Below are 9,642 nucleotides of genomic sequence, written 5' to 3' on the forward strand. Positions count from 1 at the left end.
AAAGCGTGACTGGATGCAGCTCGTGAGCATCAAAACGGCAGCTAAAGCAAAGAATGGTCTCTCTTATTGTGAAGGAGAAAAACAAACGCACCGGCGTGAAACGTTTGGCAAAGGACTACATTTCCCAGCAGCCGCATTAGGGTTGACGCATGCCCTCGCGGGGCTAGAAGCCCTCTCCAGGTGGCCGCCGAAGGCTTCCCCGTGTCCCGGTTCCCATTCATCAGTCCCGGAGCCGTGCACGACCTCGGGAGCCGCCGGCATGTCTTCTTCTGCAGCCGCGGAACCCGAGAGCAAAGCGCTGCCCATCGTCGTGAGGACGTACTTCTCCGAGGTCGTGGAAGACGACGGGAACTTCATCCAGGCGGTTTGCAGCCTGTGCAGGCACAAGAGGAAGACCATCCGAGGGCAGCACAAGGCGCCATCCAATTTCACCAAGCACGTGCAGGTACAGAATGGCAGCAAAGGGCCACTACGCATTCGCACGTGAGCCAGCCCGATTTGCAGAAAGGTTTGAGATTAGCGATCCGGGAGCCCCCGTGGGCACGACCGGCATGTAGACTCCCCGTGCAATCGTGCAAAAGGGATGGCGGCTCAGGTGCTCTGTGCGCTTTAGGGCCGCTTATTATGCTCAGGAGCGCTTTGCCGTTATTAGCCACCCACCCGGCCGGCAGCATCTTGTTTCGGACCCCGATGTCGCCTGGTTCGAGTGCGCGTGTTCAATAGATCAGCGCGTCCTCAATAGATCAGATTCAGGCCATGGCCCTCCTGCAGTTGCTAATCTCTACCCTTATGGCTGGAACAGGGATGTGGCTCTCCAGGTGTTGTTGGACTACTTTTATCAGCCCCAAGCCAACATGACCAGTGAGTGGTCAAGCATGGTGGGAGCTGTAATCCAGCAAGATCTGGAGAGCCACAAGTTCCCTGACCCCAGGCTAAACAAAGACTATTCTGCATTGCAAGGAGTGGAGTCTGGACTCTTACATCACCTGATTCCACAAATCGTGGTTGACCTCTCCAGTCCTCAAGGATCCTAGTCTTGGACTGGAGAAGGGATAGCACATCACGTTGGAGAACCACATCAAAATATTTTCAGTGCATATTTTCATACACATCAAATGCCAAACTACAGCAGATAAATTTATTGCCTTTAGGATGATCTTACTTTAAAATAATAATCATGAAATAGGAGATGCTTAGAACGTAAGAAGAATCTTGCAGGGATAGGGAAGCTGTGGACTTCCAAGTGTTGTTGAACCACAGCTCCCATCATCCCTGACCACCGGCCAAGGTGGCTGAGGGTGATGAGAGTTTGACAACCTCTGGAGGGTCACTGGTCCCATCATCACATGTTTTAGTGGCTCCAGCCAAAGGTCCATAGGAAACCATCATTCTGTTTGGGAAGGCCTGCTAGATGCTTCAGGAAAGGTCATAAGATGAGTGGGAAAGTACCCACCCCCAATTTTTTATGCCCAGCATTTGGTATTTAGAGATATACTGCCTCTGAATATGTTGATTCTAATCGGTTGTCATAGCTAAGAGACTTTGCAAAAAGCATAATTTAAAATCAGATGTATTATAAAAAGAATTTATTTTTACTTAAAATTAATTTTTAGCAAGGTTAGTGGATCCTTTTGCTTCTTTGCTTTTTTTCGTTTAGCAATTTGGCAGCATTCTTGCAAATTTCTCTGTAAGGTTATGGAGACTGGATATTTTAAAAGAAAAATAAAGGGGCTTGATTTGACTAATGGGTGGACATCCACATAAGGACTCTGCCAGTGCAATGGGACTTTCCTCCCCATTGCAACCCCCATTGGCTTAGGTTGGGATTGGGAGAATCCCCAGAACAGCACATGGGATGTGGTGGGAGGAGAGGGGAGTTGATTCCATCAAGCACGCAGAAATGTTTGTGCTGATCTCCTTAGTGCTATGTTAAATTCCTCCCAATATCTGTGAGATCCTGACTCCACAGGTCACTGAGCAATTCATCAGGTCTGTCAGTACTTTTGCATGTGACAAGCATTTATATATTTCTGTATGATTCCCATAATAATTTCTATATCATATAGCACTGACTGAAATATTTCTCTGTTGTAGAGAATCCATGGAGAAAAATATCTGAAGCTGATGCACAAAAGGAAGAATATCCATTGCAAACAAATTGGTAGTGGCATGTTAAAAGTTTCTGAGAAAATTCCAAAATACAGTGAGCCTCATTGGGACCCTTACTCACAGTACCAGCTCTGTGATCAGTCTTTATCCAAAGAAAACCTGGATCAACTAATTCTCAATTTTCTCATCACTGATATGCTTCCCTTGTCAATTGTTGACGGAAGTGGCTTCCACACTTTGATTAAAGGGATTATTCCCAGTGCCGCAGTCACTTCTACAGAAACCTTACGGAACAACCTTGCAAGACAGTATTCCCTGGTTCTTGAAAAAATTAAAAGGAAATTGGACTCAGTTTCTTATGTTTGTACAACTGCAGATGTGTGGATGCATCAGGGGCAAAGTTATGTGGGTGTCACATGCCACTGGATCAATTCAGCTACCTTGGCAAGAGAATCTGCTGCCTTGAGCTTCCGACGCTTTCCTGGGCCGTGTTCATACAGCAAGCTTGCTTCTGTGCTGACTGAGATCCATTCGCAGTATGATTTGGACTCCACAAAAATAACACACATTGTCACGGACAACAGGAACCATTTCCAGAAAACCTTTCAGCTGTTCTCTGGACCCAAAGAGCAGCTGGAGGATAGCTTCGACCAGCAAGAGGGGAGTGATGGGGAGAAGCAAGTGAATCCCCCGGATGCTGATGCCTGTGTCAACGTGCGCATTTATGAAGCCTTGTCAAGTGACACTGTTGATTCTTCTGACCTCTTCTACTTGCCACCCCGCGTGGCCTGCTTTTCCTGCACGCTCAGCTTTGTGGCTGCGACAGCTACTTCCAGAGCACTGGCCTCCAACCCTCCATACAGGCACCTTTTCCAAAGCGTGGCAAGCAAATGTTGTGCTTTAAGGAATGTTTCCCAAGATAGCCTGAAAAATGCAGAGCTTGTTAATTACGCCCTCGGAAAGTCTCTCTCCAAACCGGCCTCCATATGGAATTCTGAGTTTGACAGCTTTTGCCGCATATACGACATGCGTGGCACGGTGAATCTCATAATGGCCTGCCTCCAGCTTCCAAAATTTACCAACCTGGAGCTGGAGTTCTTAGGGGAGTGGTTGGAGGTGATGTCTCCGATTGCTACAGCACTTGACAAACTTCAGACAGAAGAGGCCATCGAGTCTTTCTGCGGTGCTGTCCTGCCAATGGTGCTTGTGTTAAACAGCCGACTTGAGTCGGTGTCTCCAAAATACACTTCTTGCCTGGCAGATGCACTGAAGGAGGAGCTTCAGAAGCAGTTTGGGCACATGCTGACCTTTGACACAGCCGTAAGTAGTAAAAATACAAAGCCACTAGTCATTGCTTCTGTATCACATCCATTTTTTAAATTGCGTTGGCTGCAAAGTCAAGATGATAAGAAAATTGCTCAGGAGCTTTTCTTACGGGAGCTGCTCCGCTGTGACACTCTGTCGTCGAAGGCTGACAGTCAAGCCGCAGCAATGAAAGCTGCCGATGATTTTTATGGCTTTGATGATCAGGGGGTGGCGGCAGCTGAGTCCGCATTAAGGAATATTGGGGTGCAGTTCCTCAACGATCCATCGCATGAGCTGAGGCAACTGAAAAGATACCCAGCCATCGCCAAGCTTTTTATCAAGTTCAACACCACTCTGCCAAATTCTGCTCCTGTAGAAAAACTGTTCTGCCACAATGGACCAATCCTGGGACCCAAAATGGCCTCCCTTCAGGATGATGTGTTAGAGATGATGATGATGTTGCAGAAAAATTCCCAGTTTCTTGTATGATACGTGTCCATAGAGCAGTGGCCTAGCGTCAACATGGTGCCCTCCATATGTTGTTGGACAGCAACTCTCATACTCATCTCTAACCATTGGTCATACTGGCTGGAGCTGAAGGAGTCCCAACAATGACTGGAGTGCCACAGGCTCCCACACCACTGCTCTGCAGCCCAGTTTTTCCACATGTTCCACCTTCAGAAAAACTCTTTCCATGTTGCTCCTTCTGCTGAGGCACCAATGAAACTGTCACATCACTCCTATGCATTGCAGAGTGTTTGGGGGTATGTTCCAGGGTGCATACTCAGGGATGGCTCAAGAAAGGTGCTGTTGTTGCTGCTGCTGTTGCTGTATTAAGCAGTGTAGGTGTGATGGGCTACAGGGACTCGCCAGTAACTTGCCAGTACCTTGCCCTTAAGTAGACCCCAGTCCCTACCACCAAGCAATGACAAGGCAATGAATCCTGAGGAGGCCATGTTTGCTCTCCTTGCTTGGAGACTCCACTTGTGCTAGAAGGGGCATGGTAGCTCTCGTTCATCTGCTTGATGGGAGAGAAGGAGTACTTGGAGGATATAAAGCCACAGGGAGAGGGAGGAGGGGCAGTGGAGGGCCAGAGAACAGGCTGGACTACCTAGGCATCTAAGAGGGCTCTCACACAAATAAGGGTGGCTTGGCCCATACTCCCTTGCCAGATGCCTTCTGCAATCTTGCTGAGTTTTCCTCAGACAGTTGCCCAGTGCGCCTGCATGGTGAGGGCCAGACCTGTGTCCACTCAGTTCATGCTGAGCACTGGACAAGCTTGTTGGCTTTCGTACAAACTTGGTTTGAAATTTGCTGCTTTGAACTGTATTCTTTTGATAAATATTTTACACTCTCTTTTACGAAAGCGTAGCGTTGATTAAGTGACGTATACATTTTGTTAAAATAAAAGAAAACATTTCCATGGTCATGAACTGACGGTGCACCCTGAAGTCCCCTCTGACTGTATATTGCACAGGAAGATCATCAGCAATAAGGAAGTTGCCTTTCGCGGCAGCTTTTCCACCCTTCCTGATCTTACCAAGAACCTCTTATGAGAGGAACTCAGAAGCTTGAGACTGCCATTCGGGAGTCTGGCTTCTCAAATGCAGCCAAGGCGACTCCATGAGGTTACAAGGAGCTTTAGATGTGGTGACACCTAGTTTGCTCTGTTTATCTTGTGGCATGTTACTTTAGTGTGGGGCCTCCCCTCTGGCCACAAGTAAAGGCCAGTCTGAGAACTGCTGCTGTAGAGAGATGATATAGAATAGGGGTCAGCAACCTTTTTCAGCCGTGGGCTGGTCCACCATCCCTCAGACCATGGGGGGGGGGGATGAACGAATTCCAATGCCCCACAAATAACCCAGAGATGCATTTTAAATAAAAGGACACATTCTACTCATGTAAAAACAAGCTGATTCCTGGACCATCCGTGGACCGGATTGAGAAGGCGATTGGGCCGCATCTGGCCCCCGGGCCTTAGGTTGCCTGCCCTTGATATACAGTGGTACCTCGGGTTACATATGCTTCAGGTTACAGACTCCGCTAATCCAGAAATAGTACCTTGGGTTAAGAAGTTTGCTTCAGGATGAGAACAGAAATCGTTCTCCGGCGGCCCGGCAGCAGCAGGAGGCCCCATTAGCTAAAGTGGTGCTTCATGTTGAGAACAGTTTCAGGTTAAGAACAGACCTCCAGAAAGAATTAAGTACTTAAGCCGAGGTACCACTGTAGAATCTTTCCTAAGAAAGTGAGCTGGCAAATCGCCTGCTTCAAATCTCCCCTCAGTTATGACCTCAGGCAAGTCACTCTGGTAGCTCAGTTGAAGACTGCCTCTTTGCATGCAGAAGGACCCAGGTTCAATTCTTGGCATCTCCAATTAAAAAAGCACATTGAGTAGCAGTTAGTCAATTGGGGCACTATCCATTGTTCCATCAGTGCAAGGTTTTCACTTATCCTGGGACACATCTGCAATAAAGATGTAATAACAGTGGCCTACCTCACAGAACTGTTGTAAGGAGTATTGAAAGAATGTATATCAAGAGCTTTCAACAATTGGGTTAAGCACTATATAAATGCTAGATATTATTGTTGGATGATTTATATAATGTAGCAGGTATGTCAGAACACCCACATTTTCATGGTTCACTGTACTTTTTTTTTGTCAAAATGCATTTATAACATTTAAATTTCAGAAAGCCACTATATATGATACTTTTTAAATGTGCAAATAAAAAAACTGATCATTGAAATTCTTCATAACTCAACAAGCAACAGCCAAAAACCAAAACAGATAACTGTTTCCTGTGGAGAAAGACTGCACTCAGAGCTGGCCTACCCATGAAGCAAGTTGAGGCGACCGCCTCAGGTGGCAGGATTCATCACCTGAATTGACAGCAGATCCTGATGTTGATCTTCCTTCTTGGGCCGGCCCTGCGTATACTTAGTTAGTGAAACTCCTGCATAGGATTGCACCTTCTAGCTAGGAAGTTTTGATTAAAACAATGAGGAGGATGTAAGGATGTTTAACAGACGATCTCCGTAGACAGCTGGATCGAGGCGGGTCAGGACTGGTGATCTTTTTAGATTTGTCAGCAGCCTTTGACATGGTCGATCATGATCTTCTGGACCACCGCCTCGCAGACGTGGGGATACAGGGCATAGCCCATAACTGGCTGTGCTCTTTTATCTCTGGTCGGGGACAGAGGGTGGCACTAGGGAGGGAAATGTCGTTGTGCCACTCCTTGGTGTGTGGAGTGCCGCAGGGCGCAATTCTCTCCCCGATGCTTTTTAACAACTTTATGCGCCCCCTTGCCCAGATTATCCGGAGCTTTGGGCTGGGCTGTTGCCAATATGCTGATGACACTCAGCTCTATCTGCTGATGGATGGCCACACCGACTCGGCCCCGAACACACTGACCAGATGCTTGGAAGCTGTGGCTGGATGGTTTCGTGGGAGCCGATTGAAACTAAATCCTTCGAAGACAGAGGTCCTATGGCTAGGTCGGGATGGCATGGGGATGAGGGACCAACTCCCTTCTTTTGCGGGGGGCCAATTAGTGCCATTGCCTTCCGTTAAGAATTTGGGTGTAATCCTTGACACCTCCCTTTCCATGGAGGCACAAGTTACAGCAACAGCTAAGGCGACATTTTTCCACCTTCGCCACATCAATCAATTGGTCCCTTACCTTTCCCGCCCTGACCTGGCCACAGTGATCCACACGACGATCATCTCCAGGCTTGAGATGTAATTCTCAAGTAATTCGCTCTACGCGGGGTTGCCCTTGAAGCTGACCCAGAAACTCCAGCGGGTGCAGAATGCTGCAGCGAGGCTCCTTACGGGGTCTCTGCCATGGGAGCATATTCACCCAGTGCTTTTCAAACTACACTGGCTCCCGGTGGAGTACAGAGTCAGATTTAAGGTGCTGGTTTTGACCTTTAAAGCCCTTCACAGCCTAGGACCCTCGTACCTACGGGACCGCCTCTCCTGGTATGCTCCACGGAGAGCCTCAAGGTCCACAAATAGCAACACCCTAGTGGTCCCGGGCCCTAAGGAAGTTAGATTGGCTTCAACCAGAGCCAGGGTCTTTTCAACTCTGGCTCCGGCCTGGTGGAACTCTCTGCCTCATGAGACCAGGGCCCTGCGGGACTTGACATCTTTCCACAGGGCCTGCAAGACGGAGCTGTTCCGCCTGGCCTTTGGCTTGGAGCCAATTTGATTCCCTCCCTCCCTCTCTTTCTTTTTTCCTTTCCTTCTCCTCCTGCAATGAGGCTACATTTTAACATTTTAATGTTTCAATATTTTAATGTTGTATTTTAATGTTGTTTTTAAGTTGTAATCATTCAACTTGTTTTTATTATTGCTTGTAAGCCGCTCTGAGCCCAGCCTTGGCTGGGGAGGATGGGGTATAAATAAAAATTATTACAGTATTATTATTATTATTATTAAGATTCTTTTGTGTTCTTTGCTTATCAGAGTTTCCACAGAAATTGTAAATTTGGATTAAATGGAAAAATAACATGGGGTGGCATTTTGACAAGGGTGATGTCCTGTAGATACGGCACAAAACATGCACGCGTGAGCAGCTCTGAGTGCACAATGAAATGCTGTAGAAGCGCCCACAAGGTGCTTCTTCAAGTATACATGGCACAGACCACTGAGGGCTGGGGTAGGTAAAAGTATATATAATTAGCAGACCTAGAAGTTAACTGGCAACCCTGAGTTTAAGCTGTCATGGTTCTTGGTGTCTGCCCCCCAACCCCCACCATGTATATGATCTGACCTGTTATCCTGGTATGTCCAACAAGCAGTAACACACATCGCATTGAAAATGCTTTTGCTTTCTCAGGTGTTGTGCTTGATACTTAATGAGCTTTTATTAGTGCTAGTGAAGACATACTGCGTAATGGATTGCCGTAGTATTACCACATCAGTTTTAAGCAAGTTGCCCCACACTTTCACTGAATGTGATGGCATTGTGGTTGGTTGTATATTCAGTTGTTGCTGGATATAGTTTCACTCATGGGCGTAGCCAGGATTTTTGTTAGGGGGGGGGAAGGCCTTTGTTGGGGGGGACAGAACCTCAGTTACCGATGTATTTTTATTTAATTTTATTTATTTGGGGGGACAGCTGCCTTTGTTGGGGGGGCAGAACCTCAGTTACCGATGTATTTTTATTTAATTTTATTTATTTGGGGGGACAGCTGCCTTTCTTGGGGGGGCAGAACCTCAGTTACCGATGTATTTTTATTTAATTTTATTTATTTGGGGGGACAGCTGCCCCTTCCTGCCCCCCTTGACTACGCCCATGGTTGCACTGACGATACATGGTTGTGATGACAAAACCAGATGGAAGTACAGTTTACCCTTCCATAAACAAGGTTTTATGAAAGCAAGCGTCTTTCTGACATTTATTCCTATGGCACCTCTTGGCACATATTAGTGCTTAGAGCTGTGTCCTTTTTGTGTATGTGCTGAGTTGCTGTGTTCAAATGTCTATTGATGTTTTATTTCAGTGTGCTGATGCACACGTTTGATTTTGAGTCACTTGAGATAGGGGAATGTGCTAGGAAGCCCTGGGGAACAGTGAAACCTGTGGGATTCCTGAAACAAAGAAATGTGGGGGCGGATGGAGATAGGAGTATGGTGAGTAGTCAGTAGAACAATAATTGCACTTGTTTTACTGGTTTGGGATCTGATCAGAGAGAGGGAGGAGAGAATGAATATGGGAATTCCTGTTTGAATTGCAAACTAGTTGCAACATAGGGTATGGGATAAGAAAGGCAAATCCTGCACCTTTCCAGACAAAAAAACAATACTCGAAACTATTGTTAAACTATATCCATTTTGTGCAGTATCCATCCTATTACCATTGACTGGAACTGGAGTTAATATGCTTGCAGGAATTATTGCTCCTCCCCCGCTGTAGTAACAAGAAAGGGTGGTACTGTAGATGTACACCACTGTGCTAAAGGATAGGACTGCACATGTTTCAAGTGAAAAATAATAATAAAATAAAAGTTTATTTAAATAAAATATTTAAATAGTATTTCTAGATATTGCAAGAGATCAACACAATATTGCCAAGCAATAGTGTTCACTATCCCTCATGAAAGTGCGCAGAAGCTTTACATATATTAATTAGTGTGATGTATCTGTCCACAGCGCCACCCGCGTCCCTTTACTGACACCTTAATGTGGCAGCTACACATGCCACATGATCTATGTATATC

The 9,642-nt window shown here is 46.5% G+C and overlaps 1 protein-coding gene across 1 annotated transcript; it reads left to right on the forward strand.

Annotated features, from left to right (window-relative positions):
• The first annotated feature begins 13 nt into the window (after positions 1-13).
• On the forward strand, positions 14-4,856 carry LOC114587471 (uncharacterized). The gene is made up of 2 exons (XM_028711740.2): positions 14-445; positions 2,095-4,856. Exons 1-2 carry the CDS (start codon positions 14-16, stop codon positions 3,901-3,903), a joined length of 2,241 nt encoding a protein of 746 aa, XP_028567573.2. The 3' UTR covers positions 3,904-4,856.
• The last annotated feature ends 4,786 nt before the right edge of the window (positions 4,857-9,642 follow it).

The sequence above is a fragment of the Podarcis muralis genome, chromosome 17 (genome assembly GCF_964188315.1).
Source record: "Podarcis muralis chromosome 17, rPodMur119.hap1.1, whole genome shotgun sequence".
NCBI lineage: Eukaryota > Metazoa > Chordata > Lepidosauria > Squamata > Lacertidae > Podarcis > Podarcis muralis.